The sequence below is a fragment of the Talpa occidentalis genome, unplaced genomic scaffold (assembly GCF_014898055.3).
Source record: "Talpa occidentalis isolate TD23 unplaced genomic scaffold, MPIMG_talOcc4v2.1, whole genome shotgun sequence".
Lineage (NCBI taxonomy): Eukaryota > Metazoa > Chordata > Mammalia > Eulipotyphla > Talpidae > Talpa > Talpa occidentalis.
In genome coordinates, this window is record NW_026555331.1 from 138006536 (window position 1) to 138032713 (window position 26178).

At 55.0% G+C, this 26178-nt stretch overlaps 2 protein-coding genes across 4 annotated transcripts; one reads left to right on the plus strand and one right to left on the minus strand.

Moving 5' to 3' along the window:
• The first annotated feature begins 1990 nt into the window (after window positions 1–1990).
• On the plus strand, window positions 1991–5041 carry LOC119246446 (uncharacterized). Of its 2 annotated transcripts, XM_054692639.1 has the most exons (3): window positions 1991–2246; window positions 2562–2673; window positions 4404–5041. In XM_054692639.1, the coding sequence occupies exons 1-3, from the start codon at window positions 2103–2105 to the stop codon at window positions 4766–4768; spliced, it is 621 nt and encodes a 206-aa protein (XP_054548614.1). In that variant the 5' UTR covers window positions 1991–2102; the 3' UTR covers window positions 4769–5041. The 2 variants fall into 2 exon arrangements, with proteins under 2 accessions (XP_054548614.1, XP_037368703.1); XM_037512806.1 differs by having other exon boundaries at window positions 1991–2673.
• On the minus strand, window positions 4838–21573 carry IMPDH1 (inosine monophosphate dehydrogenase 1). 2 transcript variants are annotated; one of them, XM_037512798.2, is made up of 15 exons: window positions 21328–21573; window positions 17285–17383; window positions 15193–15241; window positions 11991–12092; window positions 11739–11813; window positions 11318–11524; window positions 11081–11168; window positions 10065–10264; window positions 9391–9481; window positions 9073–9168; window positions 7627–7770; window positions 7371–7515; window positions 6902–7045; window positions 6701–6784; window positions 4838–5535 (listed from the first exon to the last, which is right to left on the minus strand). In XM_037512798.2, exons 1-15 carry the CDS (start codon window positions 21483–21485, stop codon window positions 5514–5516), a joined length of 1704 nt encoding a protein of 567 aa, XP_037368695.1. In that variant the 5' UTR covers window positions 21486–21573; the 3' UTR covers window positions 4838–5513. The 2 variants fall into 2 exon arrangements, with proteins under 2 accessions (XP_037368695.1, XP_037368689.1); XM_037512792.2 differs by having other exon boundaries at window positions 17285–17386; window positions 21328–21485.
• Between the last annotated feature and the right edge of the window lie 4605 nt (window positions 21574–26178).

Genomic DNA, 26178 nt, shown 5'->3' on the forward strand with positions numbered 1-26178 from the left:
GCATCTCCCACAATGACCGGGACTTAACAGTAATGGCAGCAGAAAGCAAGTCTTTTAGACTCCTCTTCCCACAGCAGCCAGCTTCTCTCCTTTCTGAGAGATTGGGTTTTTCTCCCATGTGCCCCTCCTGTCCTTCTGAAGTCACTTTTTACTATGGACCAGGGCAACCAGGAAATGGTTGCCTAGGGCAAGTTTTCAGAAAGGCTGCTGTTGCCTAGGAAACTGCCCCACTCCAGGTTCCCTGGGGTGCCACGGGAGATGGCGTCTGGTGTCACCTGCTGGATGAGTGTCACACTGCAACTAAAGCACTCAGTCCTGGGCCTCCCTGGTGGCACATGGTGTTAAGCACCTCACTATGAAGCAAACCACAGCCTCTGCAGAACAAGTTCCATCCCTGGCCGGCCAGAGAGCAACCCACATGGCGCAGCAGACCTCTCCTGACTCGCCCGCTGCTCCCCTCAGCAGTGTATTTCAGTCAATCTACCTGTTCTGCTCCCCACTCTGTCTCTGGTGAATCCTCTCACCTCCCGCTGGCCTATACCCCAGCTCTTGCATACATAAGTAAATCTTTAAAAAAAAATAAAGTACTCAGTCCTACATGCCCCAACAGGAACACCCTCTGCCCCAGCTCCCCTCCTGTCCCCAACTTCTCTGCTATGAAAGGTCCACTCTCCTTTTATGTTCCTAGATTCTCCCAGTGACCAGAAGCAGTTTGAGTCACTGTGGACCATGGGGTGGGATGAGAGCACCATCCTTCCCGTGTGAGGTCCGAAGGAAGCCCCTTCATTTCCTGAAGCTTGGAGACCACAGCGCAGACACACATTTTGTTTCCAGCTAGTCCCTTTCCACAGGCAGGGAGCAGTGAGGAGGAAGAGGTTAAAGTTGAGGGTGGGAGAGTGATGTGTGGGGTCACAGGGAGGTCCTCACATAAGCCCCCTCCTGCTCCCTCCTCCTTCCCAGTTGCTCAGCCCCCAGTGAGCCTCTAGTCCCCACTTTCCTCTTCTCTGGGGAGAACATTTCCACCCACCTTGTCAGCTTGAGAGTCCCTGGGAGCCTCAGATCATTCTGCTTCAAAGGGAGCCCTGGGGAGCAGGCAGAAGAGGGAGAAGCACAAAGCCCTCTATGCAGAGTTGGGCTTCTGTCTGAGGCAGCCCCTGTGCACTGAAATCAGGCGAAGGGTGAAGTGGAGCTGCTGATACTTGAGGTCAAAAGACAGGAAGCTGTTGTTGCGCCTTGGAGGTATGACCTCTTTCTTGGGTTAAGATCACAAGTAGAGAAACTGAGGCACATGGCAAGGGGTCTCTACCTGTCTCACAAGTCTCTACCTGCCCCTTGTTATCCACAGGCCTCCTCCCCAACTCTTGCTGGGTTGGGGGTGTAGCTGACTTGGAAACCAGACACCTTGGCTCTCAGCCCAGAAACTGATGTTGTCAACAGGCTTAAAGGGGGTGGAGCGGGAGGTTGGGGACCAAGGTCCCCTGGGTCCCTGACCCCGCCCATCTTCCCTCCTGAGTTGAGGTGGAAAGAAGATAAAGGAGGAAGCTGGTGCAGGTGGCTCGCACACGCACACCCACACCCGCATACCCGGCAGGTGAGGGCTCCTACCTGAGGATCTGTCTGAGAAGTGGAGTTTGGGGCTAGGGGTGGATGTAGCAGGGGTGACATACTTTGGCCCTGCTCTCTTCTCACCAGATTCCCTGCCTCCAAACTCTGCTCAGCTGCAGGCTTCAGGCCTGTGAGAGGGGGGGGTATGGTGGATAGAATTACTCCCCCAACCCCCTAAGAAGTGGGGGGCTGAGTGTGTAAAGTCCCAGGGCTGGGGTGGGGGGGAAAGGGAATGGAGAGGAAATGGAGGGGGATCCCAGAGAGGCTGGGGCTGGGGTCTGACCCTCTCAAGCCTGGAGGGATCCTGGAAGAACAAAAAGCCCACGGATGGTTGGTAGGAGGAGCTGCCTCTGCACCGCCCCCTCACCGGCCAAAGCTGGTCATGCACAGCTGCTGACCCTCCTTTCCGGGCTGGCTGCCCACTTCCTGATTTGCAGAACTGCAGAAGCTGAAAGGGCCATCAGAGGGCTAGTCCAGCCCTCCCGAACTACCCCATCATGCCTTCTGAGAGCCCCTGTTCTGGGCATGCGGATGTGGAGGGAAAGGTGGGGCCAGAGTCGAGTGGAGGACCACCCACCACTCTCCACTCTGCGCCCCAGAATTCACCAGCAATGGCCCAGCTGCTGCCCTCTGACGTGAAGGTGACCCGACTCTCACACTCCATTCATCTGTACTGCCAGTCAGGCCTCCCAGGGTCCCCTGGGCCGCGCCCGCTGCTCCTGCTTCTGCCCTGGCTAGGGGCTCGTCTGGCTGCCCAAGCCAAGTACCTGCAACTCTACCTGGCCTGTGGCTTCGATGTGCTGGCTGTGGAGAGCGCCCTGAGGCACTTCCTGTGCCCGCGCCTGGGCCTGAGGCGCGCAGCCCGCGTGCTGGCCTTGCTACGGGGACCTGGGGTGCTGGCCAGCCGGCCACTGGTGGTGCATGCCCTCTCTCTGGGGGGCTATACTTTTGCACAGATGCTGCTGCTCATGAGCCGGGACCCTGGGCGCTACAGCACCGTGACCCGGCGCCTGTGGGGCCACATCTTCGACAGTCTGGTCGTGGGGAGCCTAGAACGCATGGCATTGGGTGAGTGTGAGTGGGGGGACACCTGGGTCCACAAACCAGGCTGGACTCCAGGTGGACATGGTTCTGCTGACCAAGGGGTCTGGGCTCTGCATCCCAAATGTGGCTCTTCACTGCCTCTGAACATCCACCTGGGCCTCCCCCACTGTGACTGCATTTACAGCCCAGCAGGAGCTGTTGTCTGGGTCCAGCCTGGCCTGTGTTTATCCCCTAGTCCCCATCTATTGCTCTGGGGAAAGGGAGGAGATAAGACCTCATTTACTGAACACCTAAAAACCTAACTTACAGTCTCCAGCACAGTCCCTGCAATGAGGCCACAAGTGGGTGCTGGATCATCAGAAATGCTTTTCTCGGGGCACATGCTGTGGAAAGTCTCTGAAATCGTGAGACGGGAGGCATGGATTTCCTCTGCAACAGTGATTCTCAAACTGCAGAATGTGTCAGTCACCATGGGCTGAGTGCCCAACCAGAGGCCCAGGCCCTTGCTGCCTGGGTGCCCTGGGCCTCTGCGCTCACTTTCAGCTCTCCAGGGGATTCTGATACACACCAAAATTTGGGGAGTGCTGAGCTTTCTTATTTTTTAAAAAAGATTTATTTTTCTTTATGCACACAAGAACTGGGGTGTAGGCCATACATGTGGTGGGGGGAGTGTGTGTGAGAGGATTCACCAAAGACAGAGTGGGGAGCAGAACAGGCGGATCCACTGAAATACACTACTGAGGGGGCAGTGAGCAAGACAGGAGAGTCTGCTGTACCATGTGGGTAGCTCCCTGGCCGGGATCAAGCTCACGCTGCAGTAGCCGGCTCTAGCTTGATAGTGCTAAGATTTAACCCCTTATACCACCAGGGAGGCCCTGAACTCTTAACTTTCCTCAGAAGGGCCAGACTAATCCCAATGTACTGCACTTAATGGGAAGTTCTCTGTGACAAGGTCAGCCCTAATCAGATCTAGTTCAAAAGGAAAATCCCTCTTTGAACCACTCCCACCTTGATGCATTTGTCTAAAAACCCTTAGATTTCTCTATCTCCACGGCTGGTCAAGCTGCTTCCTTGATGGTTTTTTAAACCCACGCGCAAGGCAAACCATAAAATATGGCCTCGTTGTGGTTCACCCCTCATCTCTTCCCGTCCTCGGAATCCGAGCATGCTCCTTCCACCCAGCTGGTGACTTTACACTCCTAAGTGCTCACCAAGGCGACAGACTCCAGGGTACAATGCCTTGGGGACTCTCAAGGACACCTTGCAACAGCTGCGGGTATACTGTTGGACCAGCCATGAGCCCACTCAACAGGCCGCTCTTCCCTCCTCATCCCTGAAGATACCACAGGGCTGGAAAATGCCCCAATGAAGGCTGGCCCCAGACCAAGTGGCTCCCATCAAGAGGGGCCTGAGAGAGGGCAGGCACCAGCAGGCTGTGCCAACAGTGAGCTATGGCAGCCCCTCCCTGGAGGTCACGGAATGTGCCCAGTTCTTCATTGCCCACAAACTAGGCATTCTCCCTCTGCTCATTGCTGGCCCTGAGCATTCCCAGCACCTTCTTGTGCCCGCAACGGTATCTATACCTCAGTGGGACAGCTGTCTGCCCTGCCCAACTACATGAGAAGTGCAGGAGTGTCCCAAGACCCTCAGCTCAGGACACGCAGCAGCCAGTGTCAGGAGGGACTGGAGGCTGGGAGGTGGGTCGTGAGTTGCACCAGAAGGCTTGGCGCTAACCCACTGCCTGGTACCCACAGGTGTGTCTCAACTGATGAGACCGCAGGCCCTGGGCCCTGTGATCAGGGCCACGGCCATGCTCTACTTCCACCTGTGCCCACGATGCACCGTTCAGCATTACGAGGCTGCCCTGGACACTTTCTGGCGGCCACCCGTGAAGCCCCCAACGCTTGTCTTCTACAGCTACGATGACCCCCTCTGTGACACTGCCCACCTGCAGGAGCTGTTAGCCAGCTGGCAGCAGGCGGGCATGCCCGTGTGGGCACAGGCCTGGGAGACCTCCCGCCATGCAGCCCACCTGCGCCAGCACCCCCTCGAATACCGCCATGCCCTCATCACCTTCCTGGGGAGGCTGGGCCTGGTGGCCCCCACTGCCCGTCTCTGATAAGGCTGTAGGCTCCAGCTGCCCAGAGGACAAGCAACATCAACTGGATGGCAGAGGCCTTGAGATCTCTTGATTTATTCTGATTATTTAATATACAATGACGCAACTGTGACCCCCCCAAGTGTGTAATTAAAGCCTTCAACTGTAGCTGAGAGAAGAGGGCAGGAATGGTACACCTGGGGGCAGCGGTGTCAGGAATGAATGGCAGCCTCCTCTGCAGGGACGGTGACAGGGGAGTGGCCTGAGGAACAGGGCCAGGTGCCCAGGGCCAGGGGAAGGGGGCAGAGGCCTCCCTCCGACCTAGGTCAGGAGCCCAGAGGTGCCACATGGCTGAGGGGGCAGCAGCCCAGGAAGGGGCCGGAGGCGGGGCCAGGACAGCACCATTTCCGGGGTGGGGGGTAGGGAGGTGCCCTACAGGAGAAGCCAGAAGGGGCCCCAGGGTGGGAGCCGGCCCGAGCAGGCTGCAGCAAGAAAGACCTGAGGCAGGCACAGGGCCTGAGAGCCCAGGCTGGCTGGGCTCGGGGGAACTGAAGGAGCCACCCAGGGGCTCCCGGGGCAGCTGGGCCCAGGGAGCAGTCCTGACTCGCAGGGGATGCCCCGGGAGGGCCTCCTTTCCTCTCTCCCTGGAAGGGAACTGGGGAACCCGTAGTGCAAATCTTGGACTGCTTAGTTATGGAGGGGAGTTGTGCCCAAAGGGGGAGCCTGGGAGGTGCCCCCTCCGCTGCCTCGGCCTCCACCAGTGTCCTCAGTACAGCCGCTTCTCGTAACTGTGGGGACAAGGCAAGAGGGGAACTGAGAGTGGGTGTGTGCACCCTGATTCCTTCCCAGAGCCCCTTGCCCAGGCCCCTGGGCTGCAGCAGCTCCAGAAGCAGGAGAGACAACGAGCTGCTGGAGCCCTCGGCCCTGGGGGCAGGAGGGCATGGAAGCAAGTCCGTGCCCCTGCCCTCCTTAGGCCAAGACTCCTGGAAGGCCCATGCCAGGTCCAGGGACAGCCAGGCCCCTTGTGGCCACTGCGGCAGCTGGTAGAGTGTCATCAGCACCCGGGGTGAAGAAACTCAGGAAGGCATGGCGCAGCCTCACAGAGCAAGCTCAGGTCAAGAAGCTGAACCTGCACAGCCGTGTCTCCACTCCACCCCTGCACACACAGTGGCCTAGGCCCCCGGTGGCCATCAGTCCAGTCCCAGACAGGGCAGTCTCTGCACCCCGGAAGGGGATCTTTGTTTTTGCTGGAAGGGCCATGGCTGGCTGTCCCCGCCATGGTGCTGATGCCAGGGTCCAAGTCCCATGATTATAACCCCAGCCCTGTAGCCCCCACCCCAGCCCAGATCCCACCCAGACTGCCCCTGCTCTACTCTACGCTTGGCCCGGGCAGCGCAGTTACTTACACGGCAGAAAGGTATAGCTATGGGAGATGGGGCGGAAAGAGACACAGGTTAGATGCCCACCTAGGCCTGGGGAGATGGGCCTCTCGACCAGGGGGTGCCGCATGCCTGCAACTACTGCTGCCAACGAGCACTGCCCCCACCCACGGTCACCCAGCGCGGGCCCTGGCATCTCTCTCTGCCCTTCTCCCGCCAGAGGGCCCGAGCCCTCAGCCTCCACCTGCCTGCCTGGTGTTGCCACCAGCAAGATCCCAGCACCACCAGCCCCTGCCACCAGTCACCAAGCTTCTGAGCAAGCCAGTGGCCACATCTCCCGTGCCCTGCTCGGGGGAGAGGCCCGAGGGGAGGGGAGGGGCCTGCCTGCACGGGGCGGCTAATTGCCAGGGTTGAAGGGCAGGCTGGGCACTTCAGGGCAGGGTGACGGGGTCTCCCTGCAGCAGCACCCATCCTTGTGCGGTGGTCCCTGAAACCTCAGCCTGGCCTCTGAATCATGGCCACCTCTGCCTGACCCAGTGCCAGCCAGCCAGGGCAAGGAGGCCACCACACTTACGAGTGTAGGCCGTGGACACCACCCTCAATCTGAGCTGACATGGTCCGCTTCTCAAACTTGAGCTCCCCTGAGTACATCATGGACCTGCGGGCAGGTAGGCAGAGCAGTCAGGGGCACCAAAGGCAGAGAAGGGGGAGAGAAAGGAAGCAGGGGGAAGCCAGGAGCCTCCCAGGTGTCCCCACCTGACGTCATGGCACTCACCGCAGGACAGAGAGGCTCCGGGCACCGATATCCTGGCAGCCATGCTGGATGCCCGCAATGAGGTAGGGCACGAACTTCTGAATGGAGCCTTTGTCCTGGATGGAGCCTGAGACACCCTGTGCAATCTTCACTTTATCCCCCTCACTGTGTGGAAAGCCGGGACGCTGAGCCAAGCCAAGCCACCCTCAGTTCAGGGGGCCCCCCCACCCTGCTTCTCAAGGACACTGGCAGAGAGGATACCACCCAGATGGACTCTCAAAGCAGCCACCCCCCAGGCTACAGCATAAAAAAAGCAGATTCTGAGTACGGTGGCCGAGGAACTGGCCCAGGCCTGCCACTTGTGGCCTGTGCCTCAGTTTCCAGAACTCTAATATGGAGACTGGGCACCAACTGGATAAGTCAGTGGTGTGAGTGGATCTTGTAGGGTTGAGGACAGATGTGCCTGGGGCTGGGGTTCCCAGGAAGGCACCTGAAGTATCGCTTCTGGCTGCTGCTGCTCTTCTCCATAGCATCCAACGAGCCCATGCCCCGGTACTTCTTGAGCCTCACCCCATCCGAGAAGAAATACTCGCCAGGGGCCTCCGTGGTGGCAGCCAGCAGGGAGCCCATCATCACTGTGGGGGTTGAGGGGGTCAATGCCTCTGGTCCCGAGACCCCTACTGCCTGAGCCCAGCTCCCAGCTCCACCAGCCAGTCCAGTGACCCCTTCCAGCCACCCCCCCTCACCTGTGGAGGCTCCAAGGGCCAGAGCCTTGACCACGTGCCCCACGGTCTGGATGCCACCATCTGCTATGACCGGCACCCCAAAGCGCCGGGCATACTCAGCCACCTTGTATACAGCAGTACCCTGGGGCCGACCACAGGCCATCACTGGGGGAGCGTGCACAGAGAGATGTGTCAGCAGCAATATGGGGGGACAGGCCCCTCTCTCCTCATGCCCTGCCTCCCCTCAGGAAAATGGACAGGACTGGATGATATTTCTGGGGCACAAGATAGGTGGCTCCCCAGACTTGGACCCTCCCACCCGTCACACTGCTATGGGGGATTTTGATAGGGGGCCCACAAAGCACCCCCCAGGCTGTTGTGCTCAGCTGGTGCTCTCCAGCCTTATTTCTCCCCTGTACAAGTTCCTCCTTGAGGATTTCAGTTGCAAAGCCTGTTTCTAGGTGTGCGTGGCCTCCTTTGCATATCGCTTTGCCTTTCTTTAAGTTTAATCACCCAAAGTCCTTATGTGTGAGGTTTTAACTGGGAGCCCAAGGAACCCGCACTTATCCACGGAAGGATGCAAGGCTGGATAAAGCAGAGAAGAGGCCTTTTCCAGAGGGACCTTGCATTTCTTTTGTTCCTACTGACTCCCAAGGTTTAGAACAGCACCTAGCACACAGTTGGCACTCAATTACTATTTAACTGACCAAAAAGGACTTTAAAAATTTTTAATGAAATATAAAATTTTAAAAATAACAACAAAAATATTTAAGCGACTAAGAGCCACACTTCACCACAGTAGTCAGTTAAGTGTAAAAAGCTCTGAAGGGGGATGTTTTGGAAGAGAAAACCAAAGGCGCCTTGGCATTCTGGAGAAACCACCCTCACTAGACAAGGCCAGACACATCCCCTCGGGCCAAGCCAGGCACTAGCCACAAGTCGGGCACTAGCCTCAGCAGCACCCCCTCAACCACATGGGGACAGACGTCAGGGTCTTACCCCTGCTTCATGTTAGGAACCCACCTCGAAAGATATAGGGTTTCCTGACCAAGTGGAGCCCCCACTCCTACTATCGCCGGGTGGTGATATGGGCGTATAGCCATATCCAGGGATGTGCTATCCCCACGTCTTAAGTGTCTGCCTTGTCACAAAGCTAATCCAAATCCTCAGCTGGTTCCGCAAGCATCTCAGAGAAGTATTCACACCAGCCTGGGGCCTCCTCGACCAGATCTGAGAAGCACACCAGCACACCCCAAAACTCACAGCATCTTCACCTTATACCCACCTTCCCCAAATCAGGGGCCAGAGTTGAGCCTGGGTCACTCCTGAACCTATCAACCTGGGATGCGGAAGGGGCCTGGCAGGGCAAGCACTCAGTGAGCATTTGAGGAAACAGAGTGAGTCCTAGGGGATGTAGAGGGCCAGTGGGGTTCTGAGAGGGACCACTTATCTTCCTCCTGAACCCACCTTCCTGTGTGATGCAGATAGAACCACAGCCCATGCCCACACGCAGCCCATCCACACCAGCGTCAATCAGGTTCTTGGCCTGAGCCGCCGTCACCACTGTGGGGAGAATAGTGTGAGGAAGGGTTGCCCCACCTGGCCCATGGCTTTCTGGGGCCCAATCTAGCCTCCACCCCCCACAGCATCCAAAGCCCACTCATTCAGCCCTCTGCCCTCCCATGCCAGGAGCGATGCCACCGCTTGGGATGCTGAAGGACAACATCCCAAGGTTGCACAGTCAGGGGGCAAGGACTGGGGGATGAGAGGAAACCCCACACTCACCATTCCCCCCAATCACCTGGAGGTGGGGGTACTTCTGCTTGATGTAGTGCACCATGGCGATCTGATACACAGAGTTCCCTTGGGATGAGTCCTGTTGTGGGGGGGAGGGAAGCTTAGCCTTGACCGCCGAAGGTCCTCACTGGGAGAAGCAGTTTTCGAGTGGACAAACTCTTGAAACCGTATGAAAAATGGCATGAGAATGTTTGGAGTTTTTTTTTTTCTGGGAAGACACGTGATCCTTGAAAGCTGGCACTGATGGTTCTCAGCTGAACCTCTAAGGGGCCTGTTTTCCCCAAAAGGTTAAGCCCCGGGACTGTGTGGTCTCAGAGGACAGACAAAGCCCTCTCACAACTGCTGCGAGCAGTCCTCACACCTCACTAACCAAATGCAGTGACTTAACCTCTTCAGCCTCCATTTCTTCATTGGACAACTGGGTGTGGTAATGGTACCTCGGGGGCAGCTGGGTGGGTTAATGCACCAAGACCTTATCAAGGTCTTGGAGCAGGGCCTGGCCAATGGGTGTCACAGTGAACGTGGGCTCTAAGCCTTAGGGTCAACCTATCAGAGGGACCTAGTCTGAGCTGTCCTGATTCCGACTCCAGGCTTGTAGCTGAAACTGGGTCTTCAAATGCCTCTATTCTACCAAGTCACCCGGCTCCGGGCCAGAGCCGTACCAGCACTATGACATCGGCGCCCGCCTGGGTGAGCAGATCCAGGCGATATTTGTCATCCTCGCGGGTGCCCACGGCCGCCCCACACAGCAGCTGCTTGTGGGAATCCTTGGAGGCCAGAGGGTAGTCCCGGTTCTTCTTCAGGTCGGTGCGGGCAATGATGGCCACTAGCTCGTCACGATCATTGACAATGGGCAGCTTCCCTGCCAAGGAATGCAGAGGTGAAATGAAGGGGAGGGAGGCACCAGAATCAGGGGGATGAAAATGGACCACAAAGGCGATTTCACTGAAGTACCCAAACAAGCCACTAGGTGACAGCACCCACCAGGAAGTGCTCCTAGGGACCTGGACCTCTTCCCAAGAAACAGGAAGCAAAGAAACCTCGAAGCCACGCAGATTCCTGGAGCTCTTCCTGCCCTGTGGCCTGGCCAGATCGGGGTGGGCAGCCCCTGAACGCTGGCAGCCTTTCACCTGCTGGGCCACAGGCCACAGTGGTAGAAAACTCCTAGCCAGGACACAAATGTGAGGCTGTCCTGCAGGGAGAAACATGTGCCATGCCCAGCGCGCCACCGAGAACAATCCTGTGTGGCCCAGGGAAGTATTTCCCAGTGTCTCCCACAGGGACTGAATGAACATTGTCAACAGGCCCAATGTCAAGTAAATTTAGCTACAGGACTTCTCAGAATCTTTAAATAAGCCAAAGTACAATTTCCTTACACAACACAGGGGACAAAGAAAGGGGTGTTTTTCAGATGGATGAGACCACACATCTCCTTCTTTGTGATGAATATTTCACAGGACTAGTTTTTTGGGGGGTGGCAAAGATGTTCTCTTAGGGACAGGTTTTCCTAAGCCAAGAGAAGGACCTCAGGAATTTTGTTCCAGCCTGGGGTGATTCAAAACATCCCCAGGCTCTGTCTGGTTGCTAGGACAACATGCAAAGCTGTGAAGGAACAGCGGGGCTAGGGGTTAGGAAGGTAGGTTGCAAGGCCTTGAGCTTCCCGCCTACTCCCTGCTACCTTTCTTGCTGCGCTGCAGGATCTCATTTGCCTCTTTCAATGTCACACCCGCTGGAGCCACCACCAGCTCATTCCGTGGCGTCATCACCTGTGGGGCCGGGAACATTTGCCTGCAGGTTGGCAGGTGAGAGAGAAGGGAGCCAGGCCTCCCTCTGGTCCCTGGTCACAGGTACCGGCCTGGCCCCAGGGTGCAGGGTCCTCTGTCTGGCCCAAGCACCTTCCCTGCTCAGCAGGTACCTCACTGAGGAGGGTTGTGTGATCCTTCTCGGCAAGGAAGTCGATGTCCCGGGAGGTGACGATGCCCACCAGCTTGCTGCCCATGGTGCCCATCTCGGTGATGGGGATGCCAGAGAAGCCGTGCCGAATCTTGGCCTCCAGCACGTCCCCCACCGTGTGCGAGGGGCTCAGCACCACAGGGTCTGTGATGAAGCCCTGTTCAAACTTCTGTGGGCACAGACCAGGGAAGGAAAAGGCTGGAAGAAAGCCCAGTCTTGAGGCAGGTGGGGGGTGATCTGGGTAGACAGCAGACAAGACCCTACAGCAATCAGCCAGGGAAGGGAGAAGCTTGCACTGAGAGCCAGGGAAGTTGGGAGGGTCTGTCAGGTGAGGTGGAGGTCACAAAGTGGCCTCTCCTTTGCAGGGACAGGGCTGTACTTGCCTTGACTTTCCGCACCTCATTAGCCTGGAACTCTGGGGTGCAGTTGTGGTGAATGAAACCAATACCGCCCATCAGCTGGGGTGAAAGGGAAGCATGGTCAGAGGCAGGGGTGAACCCGCCTTACCCCTCACCCTCCTTCACTCAGGAGACCCTGTTTCTAATTCCGATTCCTCCTGACACCCAAACCCTCAGCCCAGCCCACCTGATTTAGTTTCATCCGCCCTGGGGTCCCCATCCAGGTGCCCGACTCACAGCCATGGCAATGGCCATGTCAGCCTCTGTCACAGTGTCCATGGGGGAGGAGATAAGAGGCGTCTTCAGCGTGATTTTCCGAGTCAGGGCTGAAGTCAGGTCCTGAGGATGGAGGCACAGTCTATGAGAAGAGTTTTATCATTCACTCAACAAACATTTACCCAGCTTCTCCATGTACACCCTGGCACCAGGACAGGATACAGCAGTGAATAAGGCAAGTGAGGTCTCTGCTATCTCTCCCAGGGTTTACATTCTACTTGGAAAGAAAGATGACTGAGCGTTCTTCCTTTGTTCAGCTTCCTTTTTCAGCTCAGTGAAAGAATAGTCACTACACATGGCAGGGGTTTTATACTTGGTCATTCAGGGGGCTCAAGGCCTACTACATGCTGTAACAAAAGGTCTAGAGTCTCTCATTTGGACAGACTGGATTCCTCACAAACTTGCTAAGAGTTTCAGATAAAATGCTTCAGGCTTCCCCTGCAGATCATGAGAAATATGGTGGGGAGCCAGAGCACCCTCATAAACTGCATATGGTTACCAGAATAAAGAGTACAAAAAGAAGTGCATGTTGGGGAAGAAGGCACAATAAAACTACTTGGATTAGAAAAAAGCACACATCCTGTGTTCAGGAGAACATCCTCTCAAATGCAAAATTGGAAGCAGGTAAACATCTGATAAGAATCAAAACTCTGGTCCTGTCAGGACAAGGCCACCCAAGCTGCAGGGGTCCCAGAAATTAGAGGCTTCTAAACACTCTGGACCGCAAGGCAATTAAGATCTTTTTTTTTTTTTTTAAGATTTATTTTTTATGCATACAAGAGCTGGGGTTCAGGCCGGAGGTGTGGGAGGTGAGAGGATTCACCAGAGACAGAGTGGGGAGAAGAACAGGCAGACTGACTGAAACACACTGCTGAGGGGAGCAGTGGGCGAGACAGGAAAGGTCTGCTGCACCATGTGGGTTTCTCCCTGGCCGGCTAGGGATCGAACTCGTGCTGCAGAGGCTGTGGATTGCTTCATGGTACAGTGCTTAACCCCTTGCGCCACCAGGGAGGCCCAGGGCAATTAAGTTCTAACATAAGAGCAGTTATAGATGAAAAAGCACAAATTGTTTTTTTAAATTTATTTTTATTTATTTATGTATAGAAGAACTGGGGTGTAGGCCAGAGGTGCAGAGGGTGAGAGGAATCACGAGAGACAGTGTGGGGAGCAGAACAGGCGGATCTACTGAAATACACTGCTGAGGGGAGCAGGAGAGGTCTGCTATGGACAGGAGAAGTCTGCTGTGCCATGTGTGGGTTAGCTCCCTGGCTGGGGATCGAACTTAGGCTGCAGCCAAGACAGCATGATAGTGCTAAGACTTAACCCCTTATACCACCAGGGAGGCCTGCACAAATTATTTTTTATTTAGAAATAAAAGAAGATAACAGACGTGAAGCACACGCACATGAGATTATTTCTATGGGATGGAGATACCAAAGAAAACTATGGCGCAGTATGCATCACAAGAGGGTGAGGGGGTCAGGAGGCTGCTTTGTGGGGTGGCCTGTGGGAACTTGCTCCAGGCCAAAGGAGGCGTGTGCAAACCTGCCTCTGATTCCAGTCCTGCCTGAGGTGTATTTAAGGAAAAAAAGGGTGGGTAAAGTAGGGGAAAGGGAGCGAAGCAGGGCTGCGGGAGAGAAAGGCAGGCAGGGGCCCGGCTGGGGAACCTTGAGGGCCATGAAGAAGAGTTTAAATTCAATTCTGAGCTGAGAAGCTACTGGAGGGTCTTAGGCAGAGGAGACACACCATCTGACTTCAGTTTTAAAGAGGTGGCTCAGGCTCCAAGGTGAATGATGGACACTAGGGGACAATACCTGAGAAAGGGAGACCACCAAGGAGGCCACTGACAGGTCCAGGAGGGTGAAGGTGGTGAGTGGGAACAGGGAAGAGTAGAAAGGAGTCCACTGCATCCGAGAACGTAGGTAACTAAAGGTTTGGAGCTCAAGGGACGGGTCAGGACAGCAGAATGTGCATGTGGAAGGCATCTGACTGGGAAAGGTAGGCCCGGGCACATTATAGACCCCTCCAAGATTCAGGCCTACAGCTGTGGATCCCGAAACACTCAGGCACAGACTTGGGTTTATAATTTTTGGAGCTTTAAAGGTCCCTGAAGTCCATGCACAGAACTTTGGTCCCACAGTCTAGAAAAGTCCCCTTTTCTCTCTGTTTATATCACAGCAGAAGAGCCATGGCCTTCCCAACAGAGGCCCAGGATTTTGACACCCATTGGCAGGGTCCTTCCATCCCTCTCTTCCTAGCATTGTGTGCACAATGCCAGGGTGCTGGGCAAACTTTGTTAAATTGAACAGCAGAACCAAGAGAGCTTCCTAGTTGCTGTCATAAGGGAACATCCAGAATAGCACAAATTTCCCCCCCAAAATCTGTTTGGGTCAGCATTGCTACACACAGACTAGACATGAGGCCCCAAGGTATGAATGGGCAGGCATCTCCGGTCCTCTGGCCTTTCCTGAGAATCGAGCCAGAATAAAGGTCAATGACAACAGCGATAGAAAAGAAATGATTTTTTTCAATGGGTTTGGGTTCATCATAGAATAATCTAAATTTCCCCTGCAATGACTTACACTCATCCACCTTGGCTTCTGCACCTTGGCTTCTATGAGTCTATCGCATGCTAATTGTCTGAAGGCCATCATTCACTCATTTGGTTCATCGCTCAGACCCTGAGGAAAGTGAGGCCTGGTGTTTCCTGGTATTTGTCCAAAATCTACTTCAAATCCTTCTGCCAATTCCTGTGCATTATGGACCCACAGACATGTCTGTTCATCTCATTCAAAGTTTCCATAATTCTACCGGCTTCTATCATGTCCTTGCTCAGCATCTCAGATAAAATCCAATCTTTCCAGTCTGTGGTAATAAGGCAGCCACACCCAAACCCTTCTTGGGCCTCTCTGAACCTCATTGTAGGCTCTGTCAGTGACAGCACCCTCTGGCCCTATGCTGAGCCCACCATTAGGGAAACTCCTACATCCCCAGAGGCGTCAGGCATGACCTGTTGCCCTGTGCCAGTTTTCCTGGCAGCAATACAGGCTATATCCATTCACCACCTTCCCAAGAAAAGTCTCTTCCACACCCTGCCCTTCAGTAAGATGGGTCTTCTACACATACAGCCCCTCTCCCCCAGGACAGCAGAAAAGATACTCACCACCTCATCAGCTATGAAGTCTATGAAGCCTGGGAGAATCAGAAAATCGCTGTGAAGAGAGAAAGAAAAGTGTTACTGGATGGGGGGGTACCCCAAAGGGCCAGACCAGCCATGCCAGGGCTAGGCCACAGGAGGCTGAGAGGAGGAGCAGAGCCTGAGGCCTCTCATCCCTGCTGACCCCCAGGGCTGAACCACCCTCTGCCCCCACCAGTGTCTTGCCATCTCCAGTCTGGTGAACTGGAGCCAAAGGCAACAGAAAGTCAGCTGAACCAAGGCAGTGGCCCAAAATGCCTACTGTCTTCAGGGCTGCAAGTTAGTTTATCAAGGGATCTGGGAAGTTCCCAAACACCACATACAGCAAATACAGTACCTGCCCTTGAAAACTTCTCAGCCCTGACAGGGGAGCCAGTAAGTAAACACGGAGTGATCTGAGGAATTTGGCGGAGCTCTCTGTGCATGAGCCCCACACTGCACACTACGATGAGCAGCACAGCCCAGGGCCGGGGCTGCTGAGTCACAGGACTCAGAACAGCAGAGGGACCCCAGGGGGCTGAGAATGGGCAAGTTCTGACAGAGCAGGCACTCAATAAACTTCATCTGGTTGGACTGGAGCAACCAACAGACAAGCTCTGGGATGAGATAGGAGAGGCATGGCCTTACAGGGAGGACCTAGACAAGGGGCCCAGTCAAAGAGCAGCAGCTGCCATCACTAGGATGGGTCACCGTCAAGGCAAACCCAGAGCGGGGAGTGCAGCCTGTCTGGGGATGGAAAGGTGCAGGCACTACCGATTGCCAGACTCCATCTGCCTGAAATCACAGGACCTTGATAGACACCGCCAAAAGCGAATGTCCCACACTTGAGGAATACTCCCCACTGGGTTAAGCCAAGCAGCAGGCACCCCAGCACAGAAAGGAAAAGCTACAGAGTGGACATAAGGGGTAGGGTCTTGAAGCTGCCGAGGCCTAGAGAAAATTCCTAAGAATTTCCCTGAGGAGTTCCCCTAGGTGACTCCAGTGAAAAATATATCAAAGAGATACATACGCTCTCCCCACTCAGCAAAAACCATCAAAGAAATAGATTCTTAACTGCTTTCTGTACAGTGAAGAGGCCTCTGAGGGCAAAGAAATGCTAGCGTCTGGGCCCACGGGCATTCCTAAGTATCACATACACCCCTCAACCAGTCCACACCCCACTTATAGACAGGCATAGGAGACATGCTCAGACTGGGTATCCAGGAGTCCAGGAAAACTGCCTGCCAAGCAGAAGAGCTTACAGGTGAGGGCAGGGATTGTCAGGAGACAGAGCAGGGGTGCTCTTGGCTGGCCAGTGTCCCCCACTCTGCCCCAGTCCCAGATCCTGATGCTCCTTCCTGGCATGGACACCATCCTGCAGCCAGGAGGCAGGGCTAGTGCCAGGCCTGCAACCGGCAGGACAACTGGCACGGGGCCCATGGAAAAGCAAACTAAGCCAGAGGCAACTGGGTAGGTCTGTCGTCCTCCAAAATCCCAAGTGGGGTGGGCTTATGGGGGGAAGTCACAGAATACTCACGCCCAGGGAGGCACTAGTGCTAACCTGTGGGCAGGCAGGGGCGCAAGTGGAAGGAAGCTGAACATGATGGTGGGAAAAGCAGCCATCCCAACTGCCCAGCTGGGTTCCTCCTGGGGCAGGTGCCTAAACTAACCTGCAGGGTCCCCTGGTGAGACTGGGAAAGAGGGGGTGTCCTAGATGAAGGTCTGGGGAAAGTCTCCCCATAGTCCCACCTCTCGCCTTCCCACATGCGCCAAGGCCTCTCCATGCAGCCAAGATGCCCACAAGAGGAGGAAGGCGGCGGGCGTACCCGGATCTGGCCAGAAACCGGGCATGGCACCGAGGGCCGCCGTGTCGCCGTGCCACGTCCGTCTGCTCGCGGCGCGGCCGCCTTCCTTCCGTGCCCAGCCCTCCCCACCCCCCCCCACCCCGCCCGAGTCGCTGGAACCGGGTCGGGGACCGCGGGCGGCCCCGAGGGGGCAGCGGTGCACGTGCCGGGCCGGGGCCGCCGACCGCCGCGCGGAGGTGCGCGCGCCCAGGTGGGGCCGGGCGCCCCGCGCTTACTTGTAGGTGAGGCCGTCCGCGCTGGCGAAGAGCTGCTGCGCGGTGAGCCCGTCCTCTGGCACGTAGCCGGTGCCGCCGCTGATCAGGTAGTCCGCCATGCTGCTGGGAGACACCGAGCCCCGACATACACACCCGCGCGGGCTGCCCCGCCGCCGCCGCTGCTGCTGCTGCTGCTGCTGCTGCTCCGGCTCCAGCCGCGGCTGCTGACGCCGCGGACACGCCGCCGCCGCGGGCCGGGCGGGCCGGGGCGGGGGCTGCGGCAGCGGCGGGCGGGCCCGGGGCGCCGCCCTCTCCTCCCCCCGCCCCCCCGGGGAGGCCGCCCGCGCCGCCTCCGCCCGCGCCGCACAAAGGGCCCGCGAAGGGGGGTCCGGCCGCCGCCACGGCCGCCGCGCGCTCGCCCTGGGCTGCGCGCAGAGGCCCCGCGGCCCGCGCGGGGGAGGGCGCGGATCCAGCCGAGGGAGGGGCTGAGCCTGGCCCGGACACGCCCCCTCCGCTGCTCCCCCACCTCGCCTCCTTGGCCCCCTCCAGCATCCCCAGCGCGCTAGACCCCAAACTGGGCCACCCTGAGTCTCCCCTCGCCCAATCCCCCACCCCCGGGGTACCTCCAGTCTGGTTTGCCTTTCCCCAGACTTTGCCCAGGGCCTGCACCCCGCGCTTGCAGTTCCCCAGCCCACAGGAGTTGGAAGTTGTGCTCTCTGGCAGTGCAGCCCCTGCTCCCCAGCACCCCTCCAGCCCCAGTTCCTAGCAGGCAGGTGTTCTCAGTGGCATCCCTGACCTTTGGCTGGCCTTGGAGCCCTCTCCAGTTTACACGACATTTTTCACGTTTATTCCTTAATCGAGTTTATTCCTTAGCCTATTAATTGGCCATTATTAGGCGCCCCTGCTTTACAGATGCAAAAGCTACAGTTCAGAGGGGTGTCAGTCTGAAAGCCGGATCCAAAAGCCGGGTGGATGCCAGGGGTGTGAGCCCCAGAGCAAAGTTTGCTTTTTTATTCGGGAGGGGAATGTGGTGGAAGATGAGCAGATCCCAGACCTGGCGTAAGCAAGTAAGGATGCATACCCATTAGGACAGAGGCTAAGGAAGTTTTGGAAATTTCCCAAAGCAAAAGTTTGGTGGCCCTGGGCTTCACAGGAGGGAGGTGGGAGGGGACTTTGAGTGGGAAGGCAGGGGGCAGACTCTTATGGGATCAAAACTGTTAATGCTACGCCATCACTGAAAGCTAGAAAGAGATCCCCCACCCAGGCTTCACGGGCTTCTCCTTCTGTCTTCCTGGGGCCCCCACAGCTCAGTTCTCGGTGAGGCGAGAGGAGAAGCAGGGACACAGCCCACTCCTGGCAAGGTGGTTGTGTGTGACACTCTCTCCTGCCCTCCCCAAGCCTGCAGGCTGGGTTTGTTTACCTCTCAGCAGAGTAGTGGCAGCCAGGCCCAGGGGAGGCTTGGCCTCCAAGTCCCAAGACTCCCTGGGCTGCCCAGCCTCCCCCAATGACGCCCCCGGGACCCTGCTAGGAAAACACAGACTGTTCCATCTGTGTGCAGAGGGGAGGGGAGGCTTCCCATGGAGCTAAGGCAATGGGGCCCATGAGGCTGAGTGCTGGAGGAGGCTCACACATGGCCACAGTGTCCTCTAACTGGGGGGATGGGAACATCACAGACCCCCAAGCTTCCTTCTCCGCTAGGGAAACCCAAAGGAGGGCTTCCCATGGTGGCTTCTGGAGGCAAGCGTTCTTGCCTAGGGAAGAAGGGAGCGGCCTGCTAGGGTTCTCTGCTGAGCAGGGGCAGGGTCTGGGAAGCACTTGATTCTTCAACCACTCAGACTCCTCAAGATAGGGCCTGGGCCCTGTCCTGAGGGGCCCAGCATTAGGACCTCCCACTGACCACAGCCGGAGAATGCACCTTGGCCAGAGCTGCCCTGGGGGACCTTTCCAGTCCCAGAAGGATGGGGCAGACACAGAGCACAGACTGCCTGCCATCTCTCTGGGTCTTTAAGAGACCTGCTCTGGGTCACTATCCCCTACAGGATGGGTCAGGAATGGCTAGGGTACTGCTCAGCGTTCCACCAGGCCTGGGGCACAGGACAGCAGCTGGATCCTGCCATCTCAGGTGACCTTAATGTGACAGCTGCCCCAGCCAAGAAGTTGGACCCAGGGGAGGAGGCTGCCAGCCTGAGTTATGGGGAGGGTCACCTTCCCAGTGATGACAGGCCTCACTGCCCCTGACCCCTTCTCCTGCTGCCCACACTCCCCCCTGCTCTGACCTGTGTCAGGGCTCCTCGTTATTCTAATCGGCTGGACTCAGGCCTGGGTTAGGCTGTCCTTTTCCAGAGACTGTTAATCCACACCCCCCCTGTTCTCCTCCCTCTTCCTGATCTTCCCCAGCTGCTTCCTCCATGGGGAGGAGACACCGGGGCAACCAGTAGGCCTCCTTAGCCCAAGAAAGGGCTCTTGGTCCCCTGAGGCTCCCCACCTAGCAGCTGTAAGGACAGCAGAGCCAGAGTGGCAGCCTGGCCCCTTTCAGCCCCTACCTCAAGGCTAGTGGGTAAGAGTACCCAGTTGGGCACCAAGATCTAGTCAGGGAGCCCAGAAGTCTCTATCTGGTCTAGAATGTTTGAAGGGACAAAATTTCAAAAACATTTTTGAGGGGAGGATTTGGGCGACTGGGGGTGAGGAGGAAAGGTAGTAGCAACAAGAGCTGAACTGGGACATACCTGCCCAAGTTTAAGTCAGAGAACGGTAACACTGACCTCAAACCCAGGACTCCTCATCAAACCCAGCCCCCTTCCCACAGCTCTAAGCTCGCGGTGGCAGATGGAGGTCTAGCCAGCAGGTTTTGATTCTCACCACCTGGCTGGGGCTCAGGTTTTATACAGGCGCTTGGGAGCCTGGTGGCGGAGGGGTGGCCCCTCCCTGCAGGAGCACAGCCTGGACCAGGGGATACTCATGTACCCCCACGGTCTGAGCTTTGAATTGATACTTTGACTTTACCTGTTCTAACCAAAGCACACCCCCCACACCCACACACACTCCTCAAGCTCCCAAGTGCCCCAGCCCGCTACTGCTACTTCACCTCTTGTGGACACCCCCTACCACCCTGGACCCTGAGCCCCAGTAGCTGGAGGAGAAAAGATAGGATTGCCTGGACCTGAGCAAATTCTAGAGAAGCAGCCTGCAGGGGAGAAGGGGTGCGGGCTGGGAAGGAGACCAAGTTTCACCAGGTAGCCCCTTAAACTGTTAAAGGTTCTTACATAAGCAAGAAGCTCCTCGGCAAAGCTGTAGGGATAATCCCCGCCCCCCCAGACCAGCCTACCCCCTCAAAAAAACCAGCTTCCAGGTCACCTCCCCAAGCTGAGCACCAACAGATGGGGAAGGGAAAGAAGTCCAAATCCTCTGGACCGGAAGGATAGCGGGATTGCATTTCAAGCTGCGATACAATCCGGAGATTAGCTACTGTCTCCTTTTCAGCCAGCGCCCCTGCGGCCAAGCTCAAACCCCTACTCCCCCTCCAGCGACCCTTACAGACTCCAGCAAAGTACAAGAGCAGGAGCGGATCCAGACTCTTGGGAAACAGCCGGAGTGCGCAGCACTGGCAGCCTCATCCGACCCCCGTGAATGAAGAGGAGGGCAGTGTCCTCACCCTGCTCTGAAGACGCAATCCACTTGGACACCTACACCTGCCAGTAAAATTCTAAAGCTCGTGCAAGGAAGAAACAGCTAAGGAGGAGTAAGCGAAGTTGGACAGAGACTCCAACAAGCACTGTTTGAGCCCCAGGAGTCGGAGTCACTTGGGCTGGCTGTCGTCGGATGTACAGTCGAGGTCCACCTGCTCCCCAATGCAACGCAACCTCAAACCCTTTGCACAGTGCCCACCTGCAGCCCCCAGCCAGAGCCAGGTGCGTGCATCGGAGCCCGGTCTCAGAAGTTAGAGGCTGAGGCGGTAGGGAGGCAAGGGTGGTGGGGCCTGCCCTCCCCTCCCCCATAGCGCTGCCGGGTGGCCGGAGCGCCGCGCCCGCCCCGATGCGCCCCGCGCGCGCTGCCCTGGGCGTCACCTCTCGGACTCGTAGCCGGCTTGCAGCAGGCGGGCGCTGCACCGCTGCGCCGCCGTCTCGTGGCCCGGGTGCTGCCGGGCTCCCGGCTCCGGAACAGCGGCGGCTCCGCCTTCCTGCAGCGGCCGCGACCCCGCCGGCGGAGCGAGGGGCCCCTCCATGCGGGCACCGCGGCTCAGGGATGGCGGGAGCCTCTCCGCCTGGAGGCTCCCCGGGCCCCCACTGGGGAGTTCGTGCAGTCCAGCGGAGGCCCGGGGGGGCGGGGCCGCGGGGCGGGGTTCGGGGAGGGCGGGGCACATGGGAGGTGGGCGGGGGCGGGAGGCCCCTGCGCCCCGCCCCTGCGCTCCGCCCCGGCCTCGCGCCCCTCCCTGCGCCTCTGCGCCGCTGCCCAGGCTCTGCCCACGTTGTCCATTCTCGGATGGACCATGGGGTACCGGGACATTGAGCTGCAACTGCGAAGGGCCCCCGGCTTTCCTCGCCGTCCGGATCTTCCAGTTTCTTCTAGTCCCAGGGGCCAGAAGAGAAGACAGGAGCGCAGAGCGTCTCCAGAGGCTAGGGTTTTATTTGCTTCTCCGTGTGGTTCCTCTGCCTCCTGCAGACGATAGCATGGTGCTTTGAGCGCCTCCTACCGGTCAGCTCAGCCCTCCTTCGCGAGGGCAAGATAGGCGGGGAGACTACCCATTTTTGGGGGGGTACCCTACCCTCCCTTAGACGGAGGGAATATAGACTTTTCTCAGCTCTTAGCCTACCACTACCTGGGTACAGATAGGCTGCAGGCTGCTGGAGATGATCTTGTCTTTCCTCATTTGGGGCACCCCATAACCAGGGAGTTGGACTGAGCACACTGGTGCCCAAACTTGTTGGTCTACTGTCTAGAAAGGGTATCTTTTCCTCTTTCATCGTTGTTATTATCAACAATACTTGAGCACTCAGTAAAGGTAGCAAAGAAAAGTTTAAGAGCCTTTGCCCTTAAGCAATATCTTTGAGAAGACAGAGGAGATAGGAAATAAACAGATCATGATACCATATGCTTTGAAAAAAAAAATAATAATAATATGGGGCCTCCCCTGGTGGCTCAGCGTTTGAGTGCTGGGTTGCGAAGCTGGTTCGATCCCGGGCGCCAGTGAGGGCCCCACTTGGCGCACAGACCTCTACTGCGGCGCCCGCTGCTCCCCTCAGCAGTGTATTTCATCGGTCTGCCTGCTCTGTTCCCCGCTCTGGCTCCGGTGAATTCTCTCACCCTTCCGCGCTTATGACTGTAGCCAATGCTTGTATAAATAAATAAATAAATCTTTTAAAAAAATAACAATAATGCCCTGGTGGCGCAGGGCATAAGACGCAACCTATGAAGCTGTCTGCAGCCACTGCAGCACTAGTTCGAGACCCAGCCAGGGAGCTACCCACATGGTGCAGCAGACCTCTCCTGTCTCACCGGCTGCTCCCCTCAGCATTGTATTTCCATTCGTCTGCCTGTTCTGTTCCCCACTCCGTCTCTGGTGAATCTTCTCACCCCCCATACCTCTGGCCTGTACCCCAGTTCTTGTATGCATAAATAACTAAATATTTTAAAAAACAATATGAGCACAAAAGTGGTTAACCCTGAATAACATGGGGGTATCCACAATTATGGATCAGACTTTTCACCAACTATTTCACAAAGGAAATTGAATTTATGCAGGTAGGATCCTGGATTTTAGCCTACCTGCTACTTTCCTATATATGTACACACTCACTTTTCGGATTCAGTCATATGTGAAGTTTTGTCATAGTGGATACCATTATAAATCAGATTTTTGCTATAGACTAAAAGTTTATGTCCTCTTAAAGTCCATGTATTGAAACCTAACCCCCAAAGGTTAAGGATGGGGCCCATTGGAATAAGGATGGGGCCCTTATGAATGGGATTAGTGTCCTTATGAAAAAGACCCCCTAGAACTCCTTCATCCCTCTACAATTGACTGGCACAGAGCCTGTGAAGCAGGAACTGAGTTCTTTCCAAACATCAAATCTGCCAGTGCCTTAATGTTGGATTCCCAGCCTCCAGATTGTGAGAAATAAGTGTTTGTTGTTTAAGCTACCTAGTCTAAAGTTTTTGTTGTTGTTGTTGCTGCTGTTGTTGTTGTTGTTGTAGTTTAGCTCAAATGGACTAAAACAATTTCGTTTAATAAGGTCATTTCCATATCCCTGCAGCTCTCTCAAAGAGGTAACAGTAGACTGATCTAAAGTATAAGATTGCTTTTCTGGTCCCTATTTCATGAGCCAAGTCATTCTATATACAAAGTGAGTCAACACACAAGTTTATTTTTTTTAAAGATTTATTTATTTATGCATACAAGAACTGGAGTGTAGGCCAGAGGTGCAGGGGTGAGAGGATTCACCAAAGACAGAGTGGGGAGCAGAACAGGAAGATCTATAGAAATACGCTAGTTAGGGGAGCAGTGGGTGAGACAGAAGAGGTCTGCTGTGCCATGTGGGGTAGCTCCCTGACCGGCTGGGGCTCTAACTTGTGCTGCAGTGGCTGGCAATAGCTTGATAGTGCTGTGTCTCTAACCCCTGAGCCACCAGAGAGACCCCAATACACAGGTTTATGGCTATAAATAGGAGAGGTGATATATCAAAGAGGACTAAGAGTGGCAATTGGGTTATCATTCCAATCGGGGGTTTCTTACATATAATCATCCAAGTCACAAGCTCCCTCTGAGCCTCAGTTTCCTCATCTCTCAAATGGGCTTAATAATATCTATCTCATAAAGTTGCTTTGCCATTAGTGAGACAAAGTTGCTCACTCTTAATAAATAGAAACAATGATTATTTTAAACTACATGAGCTGTAGCTAAGTTTTACAATGTTAATCCACTGCTGAATGAAATATATTACAATTTCTCTTACATATTCATTCCGCAAATGTACATGGGGCACCTCCCCTGTGCCACCTAGATGCTGGGAGTACAGTGATGAACAAATGGTCATCTCCACTGTGGGCAGTTATAAAGTCCACTGAGGCAGACAGCCACCCAGAATATAAGGTGAGGCAGACTGACAGGGAGGACACCTGTCCCCATAGCCCAGACTCCTGGACCACATACAGAGCAGAGCTAGATGTTCTGAGAAAGAAATCAGCCCATATCCACACATTCTGGAAGTCAGCAGAATATGACAAATGTCACATACATGCATAGTGAAGCTTGTAGCAACTGAGACCTGGTGTTCATAGCCGAGTGGCTCTGTCTTTGCTCCATTGCTTGCCAGCTACAAATGAGATTTGCTAACAAACTATTCATTAAAATAATCGCATTTTCCTGGGATGACCTGCAGGCCTCAACATTTCATAAGAAGGGATTTTACCTGTAGTAATGTCTGGGGCCGTGGTTTTCACTGGGACATTCAGCAATGTCTGGGACATTTTTGATTGTCATGATGAAGCAGAAGGGGGCAGATTGCTGGTGTCTGGTGGGTAGGGGCCAGGGATGAAGCTAGCCATCCTACAATCCACAGGACAGTCCTTTACAGCAAAGTGTTATCCAGGCCCAAAGTCAGTAATTCCAAGCTTAAGAAACACTGGTGTAGAGGAATTATTTGAAGACACTAGGATTAAAGTAAAATTACTTAATCTTCCTAAAGTCAGCATGACAATGGCCTATTTAAGCTTTTATTTATTTATTTATTTATTTATTTTGGTGCATGAAGAAGCTATATATTCTCACTGGGGCTGTTTCCTCATCTAGGAAATTAGAGTATTGGATTAGATCATGTTGAAAGTCCTCTCCAGTTTGAAAAAATTATATAGATCAAATGTATTTGTAGGATTAAGATGCAATATACAAGGAGTTACAAGACTCGGGGGTGGTGCTCAGGTGCTAGTCTGTCTACATTCCCTCCCCTTCCAGGATTGCTGATGTCAGGCAACAGTCCATCCATCACCCAGGTATGGAGTACCTATGACGGGCAAGGTGCTGTACTTAGGTGCTAGAGGGAGGCAAAAGAAATCACAACTTCTTGTCCTTGAGTTACCCACAACATAAGCAGTTGGAAAAAGCAAGTATAATTGCAAGGCTGAAACTAAGGGGAAGACCAACACTTAGTTATATGTGTTGGAGTAGACACTTTGCACACTTTTCTATTACTTCTGTTTCCTGTTACTTATGCTGTTTATCAGTTGAGGAAATTGAGGCTCAGGCAGATGGATCACAGTCAGGGAGTGATGATAGGCAGAATCCAGGGAAGACCCTGAATCTCTTTACTCCAAACACTTGAGTCTTTACACATCTTCTCAGTAGCTCTTGTCTTTCCATCTGCCCAGCAGAGGGGCTAAGTCAAGTCTAGCCCATGGCAGTGCACTTCAGAGAATGGTTCAGATTATTTTAATGGATTCAGATTTTGATTGGAGTATGGCTTGAAATAAGTGAAGCTTAGCTTGGAAGTATTTCTTGTTATGGGTTATACTTATTGTAAAAAAAATTTCTATAGTAAATAAAGCAAAAGTTTCTTGCTAACAATTGCTCCCCCCACTGCCAAAAAAAAAAAAAAAAAAAAGGAAAGGAAAAAATTGCTTCTCAGGATCTGATTGTTGAAAAAGAGCAGACTGACCTCGTAGGAACAAATACGAATATCTCCACTCCATAAAACTGTAACTAAGACCTTAAGGTAGCTATCACAATAACTTCTTGCACATGTGTTGGAAAGCATGTGTTGATGTGTTCAGCAGATAATTATGGTGCACACGGCATGCACAACCGTGTACTGGGCACTGCAGGAGATACATAGGTGTCTAGCCAGGAAAATTAAACACTAAGAGCTAAATAACAATCTAGGGTGATGATTCCCAATTGGGAGCAACTTTGCCCCCCAGAGTTC

Excerpts from the sequence above, each read along its gene's own strand:
- IMPDH1 (XM_037512792.2), bottom strand. The coding sequence starts at position 21,485 with ATGGAGGGGCCCCTCGCTCCGCCGGCGGGGTCGCGGCCGCTGCAGGAA. Across the intron at positions 11,814-11,990 it reads ACATGGCCATTGCCATGGCT|CTGATGGGCGGTATTGGTTT; the intron begins GTGAGTCGGGCA and ends CTTTCACCCCAG. Across the intron at positions 11,525-11,738 it reads ATGAGGTGCGGAAAGTCAAG|AAGTTTGAACAGGGCTTCAT; the intron begins GCAAGTACAGCC and ends CTGTGCCCACAG.
- LOC119246446 (XM_037512806.1), top strand. The coding sequence starts at position 2,103 with ATGCCTTCTGAGAGCCCCTGTTCTGGGCATGCGGATGTGGAGGGAAAG. Across the intron at positions 2,674-4,403 it reads CCTAGAACGCATGGCATTGG|GTGTGTCTCAACTGATGAGA; the intron begins GTGAGTGTGAGT and ends TGGTACCCACAG.